Source organism: Cebidichthys violaceus, unplaced genomic scaffold (genome assembly GCF_023349555.1).
Source record: "Cebidichthys violaceus isolate CVI_PGR_0920_01 unplaced genomic scaffold, fCebVio1.0.p SCAF_19, whole genome shotgun sequence".
In the NCBI taxonomy this organism is placed as follows: domain Eukaryota; kingdom Metazoa; phylum Chordata; class Actinopteri; order Perciformes; family Stichaeidae; genus Cebidichthys; species Cebidichthys violaceus.
The window spans coordinates 8,184,006-8,204,511 of NW_027176361.1; the positions used below are offsets into that span (position 1 = coordinate 8,184,006).

Below are 20,506 nucleotides of genomic sequence, written 5' to 3' on the forward strand. Positions count from 1 at the left end.
AATACAAATTATCATTAGTAAGATACGTTGTCACTCATTTAAATTTGTTGCCTGAGAGTGTGTGGGAGTGGTGAAGTGGCCACGACCCCTTTCACACTTCTCTCTTCATTATCATTAATGTGATACAGTAGCTCTTTATATTTATTCCACTTCAGTATTCACCTAATTAGCATTCACAATTTCCCTCTCTTTGAATAAAACCTGGTCAAGGTTAAATCTAGTGTCATAATGCATGCATTATTATGGTTCAAAATTGATTTATATTCTACTCAAGATTAATACAGTATATCAAAGTAGGATTAGAGGCTCTTCTTCTTGGTGTTGATGATTTAACCTCTTTCTTCTTGCTTGGCTCATCTTGTGGATCACTTGTATCATTCATTATGCAGATGAAATGGCACTGAAGTGTAGGCCTATGTGTTCCAAAATGCCATTCTTAGGATGTTTTGGGTCTTTTTTTTAAATGATTCTAGCACTGAAATCAGACCAACTGTCTTTCATAATGTCATTCAAAGTTCAATGGCTCAAGTGCTTCATTCAATGGCTGGACCAAGTAGAAAATGTTTCATTTTTTATTCCAAATGGTTGCAATGTATTGATTATTCCCTTATGGAATGGCTGCACAGTGTACTATAATATGTACAGACAATAATTACAATTTATATTAATAATAATTGTGAAAGAGTGAAATGATGTGCAAACTGTTCCCATTATTTGGGAATTTCAGTCTCAGACAGACCGGAGATCACACTGCCATCTAGTGGAGAAAATAAATACTTCATATGTTACCTACAAAAATGGATTTCTATTTAAACTAAATAATGTAATTCTTGGTAAGGGATATTCCGTACCCAAATAAAAAAAAGTTAAATATGTTTACTATAGATCATTTAAATGTGTTTTACTGTTTAGACTATTTAAAGCGAAATGCTTTTGTTTTGAAAATTTACAGGAAATCACTTTGGGAAACTTGATGCTAGTGTCGATGCGGTTGCCAGGGGCAACACAAGCACCAGACGATTCATTGTAGTTTTAACCAGCGTCATTTGGTGTTTGCTCGGAACTTAAAGAACATTTTCGCTGTTCTGTGCTTTATTTTAATGTAGGTAATCGTCACTGAGTGTAAATGCCACCAAAAGCAGCTAAAAGGGGCTCAGCCAAGAAGCCCAATGCTGCAGGAGCCGCAGTGGTCAACAAGAACTGGGAGGCTGGTCTCACCAGAGCTCAGTTTGAAGAGGTTTGGTATCTAACTGACTTCTTTCTTCGGCGGTAAAAAATAGTGGTAAACATTAGCGAGAACAGATCATTTATAATGGGTAGTTATCCTCCAAACTGCTTTTTGAGACTATTTTAGTACCGCCTATAATGTCACTAAGTTATGCGGTGAAAGTGTGCTGCCAAACATACTTCCTGTGGTAGTTATTACCATAATTAGAAGTGTAAACAGTAAAAACAGTAAACATTAAGCTTTTATTGTGAAGGTAAGAAGTCCGAACCGGAAGTATTAGTTATTAGATTGAAATCGATGCCACCTGTGGTTATTGACTTGGATGATGTACGTGTGTTCGTATATATCATTATTATCCTGGTGTTTAACGCCTTTCAGGAGTCATGGCAGGCCTGTGTGTCTTTGGTGGTTGTGGGACGTCCAGAGGATGAGGAACTGACCCAGGAGCTGTCTTTGGCTGTCCAGAAATCAACACGCAAACTTTTCAACCTTTTGACCTATGACAGCACCCTTACAAAGGTATTCTGAGTTTGGCTCAAGTTTTTGTTTTATTTAAATGTTTTTATTTCAGTACCTCCTGTATTTTTAATTAAAGAGTTCTTCATGATGTCACTGCAGTACTAATGTAATTTACTAATTCATATGAAATAAACTGAACTTGGCAGTCTCATTATGTTATTGCTCTAACCTCTTGTGTGTCTATGCAGCTTTCACATCTTTGAGCTCTTGTTTAAACAGAAAATAAATTACAATTCTCACATTTTCTTCTACATTCATGAGTTCCAAATTGTAACTAATTTTAGTCACAAATTCCACTCTACATCTCCATACTGTATATTGAGTATTCCACAATTATCTGTTTCAATTACATCTTAGATTTTATTAAATGATTTTCATATTTGGTCGCCCTTCTCACTGTATTGACGATATAATGAATGGCTAATTTAATGAATACTAAATACATTATTTGTAGTCATCTGATCTACTGAATGAGGTACCAAAAATGCTGTTAGTGCAACTCTAACACCTTGTATTTTTTCCTGTCCGACCTCGTTACAGATCAATGAACTGGGGAATCCCAAAGCAAAAAGACCTGATGACGTCCCCACGTTCTATGAGGTAGACCTGGCAATGAGGCTTTCTAATATGTTGTGTGTCAGTCTGCTCTGATCGTCTATAAAAAACCCTTTGTCCTTCGTGTGTCTTTGTGTAGGTTACAGAGTCTGCTAAGGTGCTGCTGGATGCAGGAGAGGAAATTGCTTGTGACTTGATGGCAAAAATACTGAAGTTCCAGCTGCTCCAAATCAAAGCCAATGATCAGCAGAGAAGAAGAGCTGAGCAGGTCAGTGACTCTTCATTAAATGTGATTCTTTGTGTTCGTTTAGTGACCGTGTTGAACTGGAGTGGATTTTCCCTCAGAGCTAAATAGAGGAAAGGTTAATCGGATTTTATCAGGGTTTGCTTTTGTGCAATTTTATTCCCTTTTGTCCACATCTGTTTAAGGCTGAGGAGGAGAAGTCAAAGAGCGGTCGTCAATCTGCCAGCAATTACAAAGGAGGGGCCAAGATCACTGACAAAAAGGGAAAGACTCCGCATTCACCTGTGGCACCTTCTAAGGAGAAGACCAAGCTCAAACGCAGGGATGATTTTGAGCCACCGAAGTTCATTGGTAAAAATTCTAAAAGCTCAAGTAGTGAGAAAATACCGTCAATGCACAAAATGTCTTTGGCGACCACCTACTTCTACAATATACCTATAGAATGGTGTGTTTGTCTGTGTGAGAGAGAGCAATAACTCACCCTGTGTGGTGTGTTGTGTACGTCTGGGCACAGATGACGAACCTCAGGATGGTCCTCAACACTACATCTTGCTGCTGGGCTTCCACCAGCCCCAGCTGATCGGGGCGCTTGATGCCATCGGTGTACACGTAGCCAATGTCATTAAACTGTGTTCTGAGCACACACACACTCCTGAGGGACAGCAGCAGGAACAACACCCCTGTGAGGGCGATGAGCAGAGTCGGAGGGCCTCTCTGGCTCTGGATGCAGGTAAAGGGCCCTCAGTATGCAGTGCATCAAAACAATGTGATAGCTTTGACATGTACTCAAACTCCCCGGCGTACCCCTTATTTGTATGTTGTTATCAACATTATCTTTTCCTTTGTGTGTGCCAGAAGCAGAGGTTCGTGGCAGTGTAGAGCTGGCTGCGCAGGCCAGGAAGTTGGATCTATTCTGGTCAGGTCTGAGAGCAGTTTTGGACAGCGGGCCACCAAACTCCAAGCTCCATGATGTGGTTCAGCTCAGCTACACCGTCCCAGATGTCGGGCCTTCCCTCCACACACAGGACCCCGAGGCTGAGGTGAGCTGACAGATATTCGTCTCGTGGATCTATCCTCATGAAGCCTGCTATTCCCTTTTTGATCATTATCAAGGTCCGTCTCTGTCTGTCGTCCTCACTGTCTCTGCCCTCTTAGTGTTTGCTTATCAGTCAGTTTCACATTTGTTTTGTGATTTGATTTTGAATATGAATCCTAATCTGTGTGTCCAGCTGGAGATGGGAAGTCGAATCTTTGAGGGCGTTGCCAAGCTCCTCTATGACTGTCTGGACTGGCACAGGCAACATCAGCACTACCTGAACAACATAAATCTCATCAGTGTACCTACTGTTGTTGGGTTGGATCCACAGCCTGCAGAGGTACACATATACACTCATGCATGCATGTCAGCCAGTATAACTTAACAACAGGGCTGCAGATAAGGTACATTTTCATTATCCATATCTAAGAAGCCAGAGTTGGTGAATTTGTAGTATTTTTTTAGATATTTGGACATGACATTATTGCCAACTGTATTTGTTTTCATACAGCATGTAATATCATGAAGTGTCCTATAACATACTGACACAAAAGGTCAGCAATAAGGCCTTTGCATAGTCCTTGAGCGCCCCCCTGTGGACAAATATAATAGCCTCATTCATCCAGCCTGGATTCTTTGTATTTGGATTCTTTAGTGGACTGAGAGATCCTGTGCATCTGTGAGACTGTAAGTCTCCACCATTCCTATATGTCTGACTATCCACAGACCACACACACACACACACACACACACACACACACACACACACACACACACACACACACACACACACACACACACGTATTGTACACACGCACTGACACAAATAAGCAAACCAATTAAACGGCATCCCCTCTCTGGAGCCTGATACTTTAACTTGAATCATGTCTTTATTGGCCGCCTCAACCAGTGGACTTTAAAGTGGACCTCCACAGTATCCATTGGACAGTAATTATGTGGCTGATATTGATGGAAAAAGTATTACTTGTGTTTGTGCCAGGTTGTGTCGACTCCTCCCCCCCTGACTCCACGCTCCAAAATGAAACCAGTGCAGGAACAAAGGCCAACAGACCAAGGTATAACCTTCTTTTTTTTCATGTATTTTTGACACATGCTTGTGTGTTGTTTTTTTAATTAAAAATTCACGACTAGGATGACAAACCTCTCTTCTGTCCTTTGTGGACAGAGGCCCAGCAGCCTCCTCTCTCTACAGAAGTGGACATGCGTTACTATTGCAGCCTCCTCGACCTGGTTCCCCCCGAAGCCTGCTCTGTGCCTCTGATCATGCACTGTATGCTGGAACAGGTCTGTGTGTTGTGGATGTGGATGTGCAGTGTGTGTGGTCAGACCAAGGTTTGAAAGTGGTTCCTCATTATCTGTGTGTGACATGAGCAATCTTTTGATATATTTTCAGCAGGTAAGTGCTTTTGCGATTGACAATGTCTAACGCTAAACCTTCGATTTTGGCAAAAACTAGATATTTGATTGTGCTTTGAAATAAAATGGCTGCCTACTTTTGATGGCAATCATGGCATTGCTTGGGTCATTGAATGTTTTTTTTTCACCCCCATGTCTGTGGATTTGTGTGTTTAGGTGGTGATTTCAACAGAGCCGTCTTTGTCCACCCTGTCCTGCGTGGCTGAGGCCAAACCTGACAGCAGCCTCGGGTTAGACTACCAGCTGGTCAGCTTCATGCTCCAAAGCTTCCTGCCTCTCGTACACACAAACGCAGAGAGAAGCCACATGTTAAATAGTTTGCTGACAACAACGCAGAATGAGGAACACAAGAAGGTACAGTGGACATGCGCTGGATGACAACCCACTAAAATACATGTACTAAAAGTGTAACATTTATGCAGCAATGGTGGTTCAGTAATACTCGCCTTCATGCGCTTGGAGCGAGCATGTGAGAGGAAGTGGGTCGGCTCCGTCTTTGCTATTTTTATGTTTCGTCATACAACACTAGAGGGCAGCAGTAGTCCTTGGAGAGTTGGCTTGGTCAGCAGAGGGTCGCAGGTTCAGGTCCCCACACAGACCATGTATTGAGCATGGACTGGTAGCTGGAGAGGTGCTAAGTTCGCCTCCTGGGTGCTGCCAATGTGCCCTTGAGCAAGGCTTCCGCTTTGCTCCGAATACTGGGATTGGATAAATGCAGAGGCTATATTTCACTGTGTGCTGTGAGACAATAAAAGTTGATTTACATTTTACAAATGCTTTAGTTAGTAACTTTACCAAGTAAAGTTAAATTTGACACACCCATATGAATGCTGAATGTCCCTTTTGTGTTTAATAAAAAGTGATCTGACACCACAGATGTGACAGGAGAGATAAAAAGAGCAGAAGCCTCCATCCCGCCTAATAAGCTTTCAGCAATGGGCCAATCTGTAGCTCACAGTAGATGACGTTTTGATTGGAACAAGATATCTTTTTATTATTTCTGGAACATCTTGGTGGCCTGTGTACATTGTTGAGATGACCAACTTCAATATTTTGTCTTTAAGATGTACATACACAAGAATTAAAAATATATTCAAATAGTTTTTTGTAGCATTATTGTACATTTCCTGCAAATATCGTGGAGAATAGCTGGGCCGCAAATATGTGTGAGTCCAGCAGATGGTGCTATAATCACAGCAGAGCAGCTAACATACAAACAGTAGGTTCATACTGTACAGTAAAGTGCTGCAAAATGTCCAAATAGATTACTATAGATGTTGGTAAACCAGCCATCTATAGGGAACACTGGTTCTCATGTGAATCCCTGAATATGATTTCCTTAAACATGTAATTTCCTTTTTTTCACTCGTCTGTCTTGAGGTAGTGTGTGTGTGTGTGTGTGTGTGTGTGTGTGTGTGTGTGTGTGTGTGTGTGTGTGTGTGTGTGTGATGTATGTGTGTAATGTATGTGCACCTAATGACTCCAGAGTGTTCGGACACACTCATTTGTCTCTGATCCATTCTCTTTTTTTTTTTGTTAGAGACTAGAGGAGAGGTTTGGAGTAGAGGAGACGCAGAAGAAGTCTGAGCACCCTCTGGTCATCAGACACCATGATGAGATGGCAATGCGCTTGAGGGATATCAGTGCAAGTAGATTTTCTGTGCATAAATGATTCATTTTTATTGTCCATGTGGAATTTGCCATTATGGTTCCAAATAATGGGTATAGTTTATGTAATCTTGGTCCCATTCTGACCTTGTTGTTATTAGAAATGTGTTTTATATACTGTGTGTGTGCCTGTGACCCTCATAGGTGGTCCAGGGTTTTGATCCAGCAGAGGTGGAGCTGTCCATGATGAGGAGGTCTCCAGTGTGGGAGCTGATCCAGTCTGTAGCTCGGCCGAGAGACAGCAACTCCTGCTGGATGGCAATCAAACAGCAGCTAGAACACTACTGCACCGATGGTCAGAAAGCAGCTACTCAGTATATTCACGGCTGATGTCAATGGACTCGTTGCTCTGTTTTATAATATGATGTTGTGAAATCCCACAGATACTGTGTCATGGCTGGAGGTGGAGCGTTTGATTCATCAGAGTGTGTTTGAGAGTATGCCGCTGACCAGGCTGGACCCAAACGGTGTATTGCAGAATGCTCCTGGACTACTGGGAACACTGTACCCAGCACAGCAACAGACACCCACAATAATCCCGTGGGACAACCCACTATCCTACGCTAAACAGCAGCGGGATAACCTACGGACTAAAGGTCTGTTACTACCATGATTAATTCAATTACTCTGATGTTGTGACTTTGGCTCGCATATAGTGTATTACACAATTAAACTGACTCAAGAAACTTGATTGCTTCTCTCAACTGTAGGACCGACATTTTTCACTGAAGATCCTGGTAACACAGAGGTATTGTTTGTTCATACTACTGTAGCTACTCACATTTTTTTTATTCTCCAATAAAAAAATAAAATAGAATGAATATTTGTTCAGATTTTTCTCCTGATAAGGTTGCATGTTGATTTTTCTCTAGCAGATAAGAGGGAGAGTGTGTTGCCAGCTGGACCTGCATGACATTCAGAGCAGTCGGCTGAGATCTCTGTTTGACTGGCACTATACTGAACACCACAGTGCCTCCATCTTCCCACAGGTGACCTGTCTAATCTAGTCTTTCAAGGTTAAAGCACCATGGCAATGTTATTCCACTAAAAATGGTTGAATTGAAACCCCTTGCATTTTTCATGTTCTTTCCATTTTGCACATATAAATTACATTTTTTTCAATTTGTAGGTACTCCAGTTAGCCTCAGAAGAATACCGCTGCTTGGACACTGTCAGAGGAAGTCATAACAACATCCTGTACATTTTCTGTCACAATCCAATGAGCCCTTATCGCCAGTGCAAGGAGTTCTGGGATGTAACCCTTCACACTGATGTCAAGTTCAGGTCAGAATGCAAGTCCACATTTTCCAGCATTTTCCTCTCACAGGACATGAATAGTAATCTCCTTTTTTGATATGTGAGAAAGCAAAATACGACCTTTTTGTATCAGTCCGTAGCATATATAATCTCACTAGTGGAATTGTGTATATGTAGAATGTTACATAGACTTTAAATGTCATTGTTATCTTCGGATAGGAAGTACCTGGAGCACGTGGCAGATACCATTTCGGATTGGACAAAAAAGGAAGAATTAAAGAGAGAGGCAATGCAACTCAGAGATCTCAGCCCTGCTGAGTCTCCAAATGGTACTGTAGCTTGTCAACAAAAATCTCTGTTAATGTCACTATACTTACCACCATACAGTTACAGTGTTTGTTTTGTTCCTGGACTAGACGAAAAGGCGACGGATTCTGCAGAGGAGGACATTCTGGAGCCAGTCATCAGAAAAGGCTCCCTTAAAGTCAGTACCAACTAACACATGAACATTTGCCTTCATGGTTTGCTGTCTTCTGGCCTTTCAGCAGTAGTGCAGTAACTCCTTTAGATCCTTTCCAGAAATCTGCTGGGATGGCTAAATTAAACCTGACCCCTCCTTACATGGTGATTTAGTTTCCTCAAAGAGCTGTGGAGATTTTCCTCATCAGTAGTTACAGAATCTCGTACCTAAGCAGGATTTAAAGAGCTAACCAGTAAATGCATCCAACCATCATCTATAACTACTTATCCTTAGATGGTGGCAGGGGGTTGTAGCTATCCCACCTGACCTTGTGCAGGAGGTACACCCAGCAATGATTCAGTGTGTTTATTAACGTGTGCATGATGTTACAGGCCTGGAAGTTGGAGCAAGAGCACCTCAAGGAGGAGGAGATGGCCAAGAAATCTAAGAAGGACAATACACCGAAAAGCAAGCAGCAAAAGGAGGAGCCTATGTTGGCGAACGACAAGAAAATAAAAACTTTGTCCCATGGCAAGAAGAGCAGAGCAGAGACGGCCGCAAGCTCAGCACACCCTGTGGAGGAAAACGAAGAACTGCATCGGGCAGAGGAGCCCTTCAATGTGAGGGGAATACACACAAAACCATTAATACGCTTTATTTTTGCATTAGTTCTGTCTGACGGTATTTCATTTCCAATACCACCAATTAGCCGGTGTAAAGGCCGGTGTAGGAGTTAGTACCTGCACATCCAATCAAAGAGGGATGCTGAAAAATGATCATAGCAACACTTTGTGTGTCTGTGTGCGACGTGAAGGGTTTCACAGGCTACAGCATGGATGGAAAGTTGATCCGTGTGTCAGGTCGTTGCCAGTACCTTTTCCCTTCAGATGGAGGACGCATCACTGTGGAGAATGTCAGCTATGTTGAAGGTATTCAGACAAAGATAAGGTTGTAGAAAATGCTCAAAATCTGCATGTACTGTATTTGCTGTGCTGCTTAATTGGGAAAGTCAGTCACTGTAAGTGACATGAAAAGCAAAGTGCGACTCAGTTATTCCTCACTGGTACCTAGTGGGGTTTTTCCACATAAGCCCATGCATTCTGTACTGTTGTCACTCCAGGTTCCCGCCTAATGAAAGTGGCGGTGAAGAAGGATGGCCACCATTTCTACACCCACATCAATCACGTTGTTGTTGATCCGGCAAATCCTCTCCCTCAGCCCCAAGACAAAGAAACCAATGGTAGAGAAGAAGATTTGAATGGTAAAGATGCTGATCATACTACAGACATTAAGCAATATATATGGCAATATATTGATATAATATCAATATTGAAATATAAGACTAAATATCATCTAAGTGTCTTTTGCTGGTGTTAAAGGCTGCATTACCAGACTGTTCTAGCTGCTCTGTTATTTGCTTTACCGACTTATTATTATATCCACATTACAGATGATTATCTAAAATATCATTGTGAAATGTTTTGTGAAAGCACCAATAGTCAACCCTACAATATTTTTGGAATATCGATATCGAGGTGTTTTTTTTGTGTGTGTGTGTGTGTGTGTGTGTGTGTGTGTGTGTGTGTCCTTTTCAGTGTCGGAGCCTGTGGAGATGAAAAGAGTGAAGCAGGGCTCTCTCTCGGTAGTTTTGGACAATGGAATCCACCTCTCATACAGTTTCTATGGTCCTGCGGGAGAATACAGAGGTTTTGCATTCATACCACATAAGATTTTAGCCTTTGTGAATTTGAATTTGTATTTAAATGTTTCAATTTGTATTTAAATGTTTCAATGTTTTGAATTTGTATTTAAATGTATTTGGAGACAGGTTGAATATGCTTGTAGACTGGTCCATCTCAGTTCTCTGAATATGCTTCTTATTATGTCTGGATCAAACAATATTTAAATGTCTTCACAGTGCTTGGTTCTGTTTTGTGATGTTCTAGTTGGCCCCCAGGAAACAGCGCTAGGGCCCCCAGAGACCTCTGCCTTTGTCCCCACCCCTCGCTCCTCCTCCACCAACCACTCCAAGGGGACCTACCGGGATTCAATTCCCTCCAACACTCACAGCCCAGCCAGCCTCACCAGACCTCCAGAGTCCCAGGTTCCACATACGCACATGGATGCACAAAGGAATACAGTGGGGGAAATGAATACTCAAGCAAAGGTTTCTCCACCAAGTATTAGACAAATTTCAGTAATAATAGTCAATTCTTTTTTCCTGAGTTATTCCCCTATATTGCACATAATTTGTTTTATGGATTGGGATGTAGTTTTATCTTATACTTGTGATGATTATATTACTGTTATTAGTGCATTGCTCATACAGTATGTACATTTTTCTGTGTAGGATTGTGTGCAGTCTAAGGTGTGTGAAGGTCAGCCAGCGTTGATATCAAGTCCATTCAACAGTCTCAACCTGTCTGTTCCTAATGGCCTGCTGCTGAAATTTCTGAGAGAAGATGCACAAGGTCAGTGATCCACTTTCTCAGGAATGTAGATACACACATGTGTGTCTTCACAAGTGTAGTTTTACAAAGCTTCATGTGTTGCTGTGAGGGGAGAATAAGAATCAACTGAAATGGCCTTACATCCCCCACACTCACAGATTTACCTGCTCACACACCAAAGAGGACCTTGCTACTTTGTTTAGAATCTAGACAGGAAGAAATGAATGCGCCCGCTTTGATATTTGAGCATTGTATTCCTTAACTGCTATATTCCCATGTATGACTCATTCTCAAACATTTATTACGTAAGTTGTGTGTGTGTTTGTGTGTCCAGAAGTGTCCTCAGAAGAGCAGGGTATGTTGGTGAAACAGAGCTTTCCTCTTCATGGTAGCGGATCTGTCGGGCAGCTTCAGGACCCTTCCCTCTCCAAAGAACTGTCCCGCATTGTCACTTGCCAGGGAGCTGTGATCCGACACATGAGAGACGGGTCCACAGAGGTAAACATTCTGTCCACACATGTTCATACATAAAGGCTTCCAGCAAGTGTATGACTAACTCTTATGGCACACAAATCACTTGTGTACTGCAGGTTCTGTTTGCAGATGGTTCGGTTAGTTTCAGCCAGGATTCTGGTCCGGTGTGGGTTCCTGACTCTGAGGTTGAGGAGGAAAACACCTCTCAAGAAACTGAGGACAACAGCAAAGGTTAGAGTGCAGCACCAGTGAATACAAAACAGCATCTAATGAACATGAGCCCCCTGCTGTGAGGACAAGTAAGCATCCCTTTCAATGACAAACGGAGTCAAACTGTCTGTATATGTTGTGTCTATACAGAGCAGAGCTTAGAGAAGGAGCCTGATAATCAGAGAGGGTGTTGGTTAACTACGACTCCATCTGGAGCTCGCATCCACACTGTGGGGACCACACACAAACACATACCCACCACTCCTCTTCTCGCCTTCAAGGCTACAGACCCCATCACTCATGAGGTAAGAGTGCAGTATTACTCCTGACAGTAAACGGGCGTCCAGTTGTCTCCACTGTAGTGTTATTCAAGTTGTTTTCACTGTTTCACAATGAATTTGACAATGTTATTTTGATGTTAACGTTTCAATATGTTTCAATAAGTTTGTGATAGAGTCTCAAAAATGAGGGAATTGGCACCTTTCTGTAAATGCGTGTTAACCAGCCGGCTTTATCTTGGCATGTGTCGCTGGGTCAGGTGATGCTGAGCCGGGAGGATCTGGTGGTTTCTGTCCAGAACACAGATGGATCTCTAAGTGTAGAACACGCAGACGGGACCAGGATCACCAGTCTCTGCCAAGACAGACCACCAAGCACACCGCAAGAGTTACTGCTTCACACAGGTGACCAGCATACAGTGCATACACATTATGGCAAATACTTGGCTCCCATGCACATACAGCAATCAGACAGTCCTATCTGAACATGTAGTAATGTAGCGCAAACATTTTAATCTTTGAATTAAGTTGAATTATTTGATCTGACCTGTGGGTCTGTTAACTTTCCAGGGGAGCAGAGTGTGACCCTTAAATCAACTTCTGAATGTGCGTGCGGCTGCACTGAGTGTGTGTGTGTAACGCGCTGTGCGGACAGCAATAATGAGACTGTGCACTTCCGGGATACTTGTGACAGCGGAGAGGAGATTAGCGGGGACAGTGCAGGGAAAGCGCGTGACAACGAGGGTGCCGGACACGCTGGTGCAGAGTTCCGTGAGTGTGAGCATGTGTGCAATGAGAGAGAAAGTGGTAAGAACGGTGAGGAGAGCGTGTTCGCAGAAGAAACTGTGGCTGAGAATGCTGAAAGGAGTGCAAGCGCCTCTACCAAGGAGCGGATGGTGTTGGTGGAGAAGGAGGGCTTCCCCACAGTGGTGATGTACCCAGAGCGACACACGGCTCACGTCTTTTTAGCTGATGGAACTGTCGTCACTGGGAACAACCAAGGAGCCTATCAGGTAGGTGGTTTACAGCAAAAGTCTGTTTTTTTTAAGTTATGTGTAGATTAATACAGATGTTTGTTTGTGTGTGTATCCCTGTGCATCCAAGGTGTTCCCATCCAGTGCGGGGCTTCTGCAGATCCAAAGTAATGGGAAGTGTGTGTACTCGTCTGACTCACTTGTAACCCCAAGTCCAAAAGGTGGCACTCCCACAAACCAACCGGGAAGCTACACCATGAGTCATACAGACATAGTGGCCTGTGACGTTACAGACCCCGATGGCAACCACTTCCAGGTTAGAATTATAAGAAGGGTCGGTGTTGAAAGTGTTTGTGGCGAGCGCTTTAAAGAGACAGTCCTTCATAGTCTCAGAGAAGCAAGGGCACATGGGGATTTTGAGACAACCTGTTATGTTAGTCAATACGAAATATCTAAACCCATCAGTGTAGGAGTCTCTGGTGATGAATAGATCATATTAACCATTAAATATTCTGCATGTGTGTGTGTCACAGGTGATGGAAGATGGACAGTTATCAGTGTTGAACTGTAGCCCTGCTCCGAGCACACTTAAACAGGAGGAGGAGGAGCCGGAGGAGGAGGACAGAGAAATGGCCAAGATTAATGTAAAACACAGAGAACATTGTCCCAGGTGGGCCTCTATCCATTACTCCACTATTTATTTGTTTTTGATTGATTAGGAAACTGAGCATTTTTTTGTGAGCTGTATTCTTTCTCTCTTATAGTTGCTGTATTTACAAAATAGTATGTGTTTTTCTTGAATACAAAGTCAGCAGTAATGAGACAACATTTAAACAGAAACACTGTAAACATCATCTTGTGTTCCAGGCTGTTCGTGGTGCATGAGGATGGCTCAGGTACTGAACTACTGAGCTCTCAAACTGTAGAGGAAGTGCTTTACCAGGCCTATTCTGACCCGACCATAGCACTGCTGAAGGAACCACTGCCAGACGCACAAGGTGCCCTGTTGAATATCTCCAAAATCAAGAAACATAATACTCAACTAATAATAATAATAATTACAACAGTTGTATTACTTTATCTAGCCATATTTCAATTAAAAACATAACAATTTCCCATTATATGTAGTTAATTAACTGCCTCTTGAGTTGAGTCCTCTTTCTGCTATCTATCAACGGAGGAGCAAAGGCAAGGAAAGCCATCTGAATCTCCCAGAAAATAATGTGACATTTTTGACTGTTTTAGATGAGTTTGGCATTACCATGTTGAAGCCCAGCCACCAGAGCGTGTGGTCCCAGTGGCTGCTAGGGAAACAGAACCCTGACATCACCCCGCCCAACCTCAGAAACCGCAGCTGGCATGACTTCCCTAGAATAGAGGTACAGGTGTGAGCAAATACACACGTTGTACAAGTACACTCGGGGCCAGACGCTGACGTTTTTCTACCCTCTTGTCTTTCTCTCTGTTCCAGAAGAAGAGCGCAGGTCCTCCGTTTGGTGCTGACATGGGACGAGGTTTGACTCTGAGGGATGGGTCCGCTGGTTCTGCAGCACAGCGGCAGCCTCTCAGAAGCTGCCCTGAAGTCCTGGAGATGAGGGAACTGTTCCAGCACCGACCATTCACCGCTGCACTCAAAAATACTGTCGACACACGACTGAAGGTAACAACAAACCCGTGTCTGTGGTCGTATGGCTCACTGCTTAAATAATTAGGTACAAATGATATAGTGGCACCATTATCTCTCATACTAGATATTAATGGAGAAACACTCTCAGAAGCACTAAATCACTATGAAGAAATTGTGTTGAAAATAGTTTGATACAGGGCCAAACACTTAGTATATACCCAAAACCGTGACGAAACAGTTAGTCAGAATACAAGTGGTTTTACTGCTTTCATTAATGCTATTTATTTTTTGATAAAGCACATATTACAGCTCTGTTTTTAAATACTGAAGCAGATTGAACAGACCGCATTTAAAACTAGCACGACATGTAACGGGGCGTCAATTGTGGTAGTAATGTGATTGTTTGGCACTGAAACATGTTGCGATACTTCTGCTGTGAAAGGTCGATATACTGTGTCGTGTAGTCTGCTTTGAGCTTATCGTCACATTTTGCAGGATATTGACAATTGTTGAAAGTTGGCTTTTTTTTTTGCAGGAGTACATGGAGAGTTTGATGGTGAGGGAGCAGCGATCAGAGGAGATGAAAGTCAAAGACCCTCGCACTGAGGAGGAGAGTGTTCATGCTAGTGATCTGCTCAATCTGGTCCTGGTCAGCACACACAACACACACACACACACACACACACACACACACACACACACACACACACACACACTAATGCACGATTGGTATATGAGCAGATGCCTTTACTTTTACTTTAGTACAACAGACAAGAAGATGTTATCAGAAGGGGCTTTCCCCACTGCATGCTGAAATAGAAAACTCTACAAATGACAAATAGAATCATTTTGTACAATATGAATGTTAATTATTAATTTTGTACTTTAAAGTCTTTTGCAGAAGAAGAGGATGCAGGCCACATCTTTGACAAGAGGACTTCAGGTGGGTGGCTGCTTTTTGTAGTTTTGTAGGCTGTGTTTGAACAATGTATCCTGTTACGAGTCGACTGAAATGAAAGTTCCATTTGCAGTCCCCTGGTTTCCTTTATTACATTTTAACTAATTAAGCATACCTACTTAGTTGTGATTGTTTTTAATTAGTGAAAAAATTCAAATTTAATCAGTTTGTGGTAATGTTTCCAGTCACTTTTTGTGGAAATAAATAATGGTGTGTAGGAGGGCTGGATGAGGTTATCGTTGTGTATTAGATACTCAATTAACATACTATGAATGGCTTAATTTCGTGTTTTACTGAATGAAGATGAAAGTGGAGGTTTAAAGTTAAGTATTTAGTAGTTTGAGTTGAGCACAGTAGCTCATGTAATCTAGTTTTGGTTCGGTGTTACGGGCTCAGAACACTTCCTTCTGTGTGCATCCACAGTGGACATAGCCAATCTGTACAGCCAAGGAGTAGGAGACCCAATTGAGCAGTCGGACGTTTCAGAAGACACAGCCACAGTAGCGAGTGACAGGTTTGGAGATTAAAATGGCATACATGAATAGATAATGTTAACGCTCTCTAAACACCGTTTCATGTATTTATATAATACACTAATCTCTTATCCAGTTGTACTAATGGAAAGGAGTCAAAGTGGACCGAAAGGCTGACAAAGCACAGGTAAATACATTGTAGGTTCTCACACTGCTTTGTGATTCTTTGTGAAGACCAAACATCTCCTCTTGACATTAAGTACCTTCATCAGTAGCGATAATTAGTTTTACTGATACCTTTTATTGCACAAAGATAACATTTGAAGAAGTGTTTAAGTTATACTCTCTAGTGAGGGAGTAGGATTCGTTTTTAGCAGTGATGGGGACACATTAAAGGGCGGCTCTGGGGTTCCTCCATCAAACACTTAATTTCCTGCAATATGGTGAATTTTTATGCACCAATTTATTGTGGAAAGGTCTTAATTTATGTAAAAGAAAATACAGAATTTAGGCAGCAGGTGATAATTCATGTGGGGGATGGAATATAATGCAGTAAGTCTGTCAGGCATTCTGTATTGCTTTCATATATTTAATCTCATGTAGATCAACTAATGTTCTCCCTGTTGAGTCAGCACACGTGTAGGCAGGATTTACTCTTCTGTTCTCGTGTCTTTTGTTGGGGGAAGTTTATTTGGGGGGGGACAAATGCATGTGTACTAAATATTGAGGGGGACGTGTTGCATCTTGACAAAAAAACCTACACATTTGTTAGTCACATTGGTGTGAGTTCATTGTGTAAATGGCTTTTAGCTGTCATTTCTTTGTATGGATGCAGTGGATCTCGTTTGAATTATTTGGAGTGAAAATACAGCAGCTCCTGCCGTCCGACTGAAGGGGTAGATAAAGGACAATAGTGGGAAATGATGACACTACCACGGCTACCAGTACATTTGCACTAGTAGCCGTCAACTTATCATTTATTTGTGTGCCTCAGACAGGAGAAATGTGAAGAGCAGGCTCATCGAGAGGCTCTGAGGAAGAAGACCGTTGTTCCTTTTTTCCACCCAGAAAATATTCCATTATACCAGGTACTGTATGTGTTCTCTTCAATTTACTATATATTTATATATATATTTTCTTACATTATTGAGTCGGCATCATTCTGACATCACATAGAAAATATACACAATGTACAGGAGGAGACACGGCACTGTTGCTTGTTTTCCAGACTCTGCTACTGCACGAAATGCCAGACATGAGGAGTTTATCCATGGATCTCCCTCCGATCCCCAAGTCAGGCAGCGGTGAGGCTTTCCTGAAAGATGCCCCACAAGAGAAGAGTAAGTTATGATACTGTCAATATTCACAAGGAGCTACTCAAGGAAACTCCATTTTAAAGGCGTCCGTACAGACAAACCTGGGACAGGAATTCTTAAAGCAACTGTAGGGGTGCATAAAAACCATAACTGTTGATTCAATAACATGCATACTATATAATGTACCGTGTTTGTGTTTGCAACTGCAGCCCCACGACCCTTAAACCCAACACCCTCTCAATCGGCAAGGTAATGAAGAGGATGTTAAGAACTATTTTCTTGTTTGATTTTGCTTGTCTAAATGGTGTTTACATGTGCTCATGCAACCCATCCTGACATCTCCAGTTGTTTTGCTCTTAGCCATGCAGGAAGAAGTGGCAGGATGCTTGAAAAAAGGCCGACCAACCCCACGCCTCAGACTGCCGGTTTGGTCCCCACCTTCCTCTGTTGTTTTATATTAAAATGAATTCCCTAATCAGGAACTACATCTGAATATTGCAGGGACATTTTGAGGGCATAGTCTGGATTCTATTTAAAGCACCATCAGGCAAGTGAGTACATTAACCTGTCCCATTTCTTGGCGGCATGGTGCAAAGACCCACAATACTAAAGAAAACCTACTTTTGAGGGTGTATGGGATTCACAGTCATTGATTTCCAGATAACTTCCAAGTTGGTTGTTATGCAGTTAAGTCAATGGCATGACCATGTCTTTGTGTGTGTGTGTGTGTGTGTGTGTGTGTGTGTGTGTGTGTGTGTGTGTGTGTGTGTGTGTGTGTGTGTGTGTGTGTGTGTGTGTGTGTGTGTGTGTGTGTGTGTGTGTGTGTGTGCCAGGTGAAAGCAGTCTGAGGGGTTCAACTGGGCAATGTAAGTCCGTGCAGGTGGATGTGACTGGGAAGCCCAGGAGGACTAAAGTCCGACTACCGACCTCTATCCTCAGCTCTAAACCTTGCAGCGTACCAAATCAGCAGGTAGCCAAACATTCACATCATAATATTATGCAAAAACAAACCAAAAAGATTGCTTATGAAAATGTTATTCATGTCAATGTTATTTATATCAAACGTAGTGTAATTACATTAAAGGATAGGTTTGCATTTTGGTGTCAACTATTGTGCGGCAATCTGTTAAAAGATACATCTGCATACTTGTGTCTAAAGCTGTTAGTTCTGTATACTGTTGACATTTTCCTTGGTTTGACATGTTATCTATGATTTATTAAATAGTGTCCTAAAGTGACATCTAGAGGTGGTGATGTACCACTGTATCCTGTAATGTTTCCTTTCCCATATCGAATACCCACCCGTACACATGCTTCTCTCTACCACTCTATCACACACATTCTGTTCACACATGCATTCACACATCACTTCATTTGCGTCGCCTATTCCAGTTCCTGGCAGTAGAAGAGCCGGTGAGGAGGAAGTGTCGAACTATTTCTCTGACCGATCCAAGTGTCATAGCGAGGGGATTCCAGCTGCTCCCGTCCCGTGTTGACTTTGGCACCCTGCAGGAGCGCACCTCCTCTGCCATTACTGTGGTGATGAAGAATGTGGGTGTCGACACCTGCAGGTAAGACACCAGAATATGGATCGTGAAAGTGTGGATACATAAATGCACAGGCAAATGTAGGCTTTGAAACTAGGAAATAAGGGATGTATTTTTTTGTTTAGTTGCGGCCGTTCAACTGGTTGCAAATGTCCTTTAGTTTGTCGGAAAGAAAAGAGTTCTGTGGATGGGTGCAGGCGATCTGTGGGTCAAGTCCAAAGGGAAAACTATGAGCTGTATTTGAGCTTTGTTTTCGATCTCTCTCTCATTTGCAAGGTTCCACGTGAAACAGCCTTCTCCAGCTACAGGCCTCCAGGTCATCTACATTCCTGGGCCTGTAAGTCCTCCGCTGCATGTAGTAGTTAAATGCATGTTTAAATTCAGTGAGGAAAGGTTATCATCTCCCCCTAAGTGTTGAAAAGCTATGAATGCAGTGCGCCTTATATCTGTCTAGGTGGCTGCAGGCTTGCATGTTGAACTGCAGGTTCAGCTGTTTGCCATGTGTAAGGTCCAAGCAGGAGGGGCGGAGCCAAAGACATACGTCTCCCAGGACATCATCATCCGCACTGAGACAGACATCCTCTACCTGCCTGTCACTGCTAATATCCTTTGAGCTCATCAAGAAGTGTTTTACCCTTGAAGAAACATTTTGATATATAGTCTTAGTTTCGAGAAGCAAGTAATCAAATTCTAGCATATATCAATGTGGTCTGGCTCAATTTCCAGCCTTGTTTTCAGATTTTTAAAAAAAAAAAAATCCTCCTCTATTTATTTAAAGAATGACCTGTGGGTAAAGACTCCAGCACGTTAACATCTGGTGACATAATAGAGATAATTAAATTTCCTCAGCGGAAGGAAACAGTGAATTAATTAATGTGTAATTGAAGACCAAGTGCAGTTGTTGTGAGACTCATGAAGCCTGAGCTCTATAAACGGGAACATGCAGCGAGGTTGGTCTTTAACAATATCACCCGTCCTTCCTGAGAGGTTATACGACATTTGGCGTCAGGACCACATCGGTACACACAACAAGAAAGGCTCCAGGGTCCGTCAACTTTCTCCCAGCCCACCAGTTGGACGTGGGGGCCGCATATCCCCACGGACGACCCGTTACCCTTCTGACCAGTCAAGCGAGGGTCAGTATCTTGTACTGTAGAAATTTCACATGTGGATCGAAAGCAATAATATCTGAACAAGTTTGTGTTTGTATGTTTCAGGACATCTTAATAATTGCACCACTCCTCTGTGAGCATTAGGCAACATATCAGCAGTCTCCCATCAGATTTCCCATAATTCAAGGCATCATCCCATCATCATCTTACCGCACTCCACTCTTTTATTGCACAAAAATTAAATATATTTTAATGGATATCTCTCTGTTCCAAATAAAAATGTTACAACACTGAATTAATTTGAAGCAAGTGACTTTGCCTTGTGAAAACGTATTTGGTGCGTGTGTGCCCTCAAGACATCAAACCAGACTCAATAAATACCAGTTGGAGTTGGACGCGTGCCTGAGTGTGCGCGCGCGTGTCTATCTCCACAGGGGAGACTCGCGCCCGTGCGTGTGTGCTCAGGTGTATAGATGGGGGGTTGGGGGATGTTGGTATATGACGTCAACGGAGACCCAATGCAAGGTGCAAACCACGACCAAACAAAGTTGAATAGTGACAGTCACCCTCGCCGTCCCTGTATTTCGATGTCGTGCATTTGAACCTCGACGACTCTGGCGCAAAACTGATGTCACGCGTGTCAGGTCCTCGCTCATTAGCGTCTTCCTCCGTTCGTGTAGCTG

At 42.5% G+C, this 20,506-nt stretch overlaps 1 protein-coding gene across 5 annotated transcripts; it reads left to right on the top strand.

Annotated features, from left to right (window-relative positions):
- The first annotated feature begins 1,126 nt into the window (after nt 1–1,126).
- Nucleotides 1,127–20,108, top strand: spag17 (sperm associated antigen 17). 5 transcript variants are annotated; one of them, XM_068713501.1, is made up of 49 exons: nt 1,127–1,237; nt 1,607–1,747; nt 2,288–2,347; nt 2,442–2,570; nt 2,732–2,897; nt 3,061–3,276; nt 3,402–3,586; nt 3,776–3,922; nt 4,583–4,658; nt 4,769–4,887; nt 5,176–5,373; nt 6,560–6,664; nt 6,832–6,982; nt 7,071–7,283; nt 7,398–7,435; nt 7,560–7,676; nt 7,817–7,971; nt 8,164–8,273; nt 8,361–8,428; nt 8,797–9,024; nt 9,219–9,333; nt 9,525–9,665; nt 10,000–10,110; nt 10,351–10,571; nt 10,755–10,875; nt 11,189–11,352; nt 11,445–11,559; nt 11,689–11,843; nt 12,077–12,221; nt 12,387–12,829; nt 12,921–13,106; nt 13,324–13,460; nt 13,658–13,788; nt 14,036–14,169; nt 14,262–14,450; nt 14,953–15,066; nt 15,309–15,360; nt 15,799–15,889; nt 15,985–16,035; nt 16,843–16,936; nt 17,077–17,188; nt 17,374–17,413; nt 17,525–17,589; nt 17,998–18,134; nt 18,557–18,735; nt 18,988–19,048; nt 19,166–19,313; nt 19,683–19,847; nt 19,929–20,108. In XM_068713501.1, the coding sequence occupies exons 1-49, from the start codon at nt 1,127–1,129 to the stop codon at nt 19,958–19,960; spliced, it is 6,582 nt and encodes a 2,193-aa protein (XP_068569602.1). In that variant the 3' UTR covers nt 19,961–20,108. The 5 variants fall into 5 exon arrangements, 4 of the variants coding, with proteins under 4 accessions (XP_068569602.1, XP_068569603.1, XP_068569604.1 ...); XM_068713502.1 differs by having other exon boundaries at nt 14,265–14,450; XM_068713503.1 differs by having other exon boundaries at nt 7,563–7,676.
- The last annotated feature ends 398 nt before the right edge of the window (nt 20,109–20,506 follow it).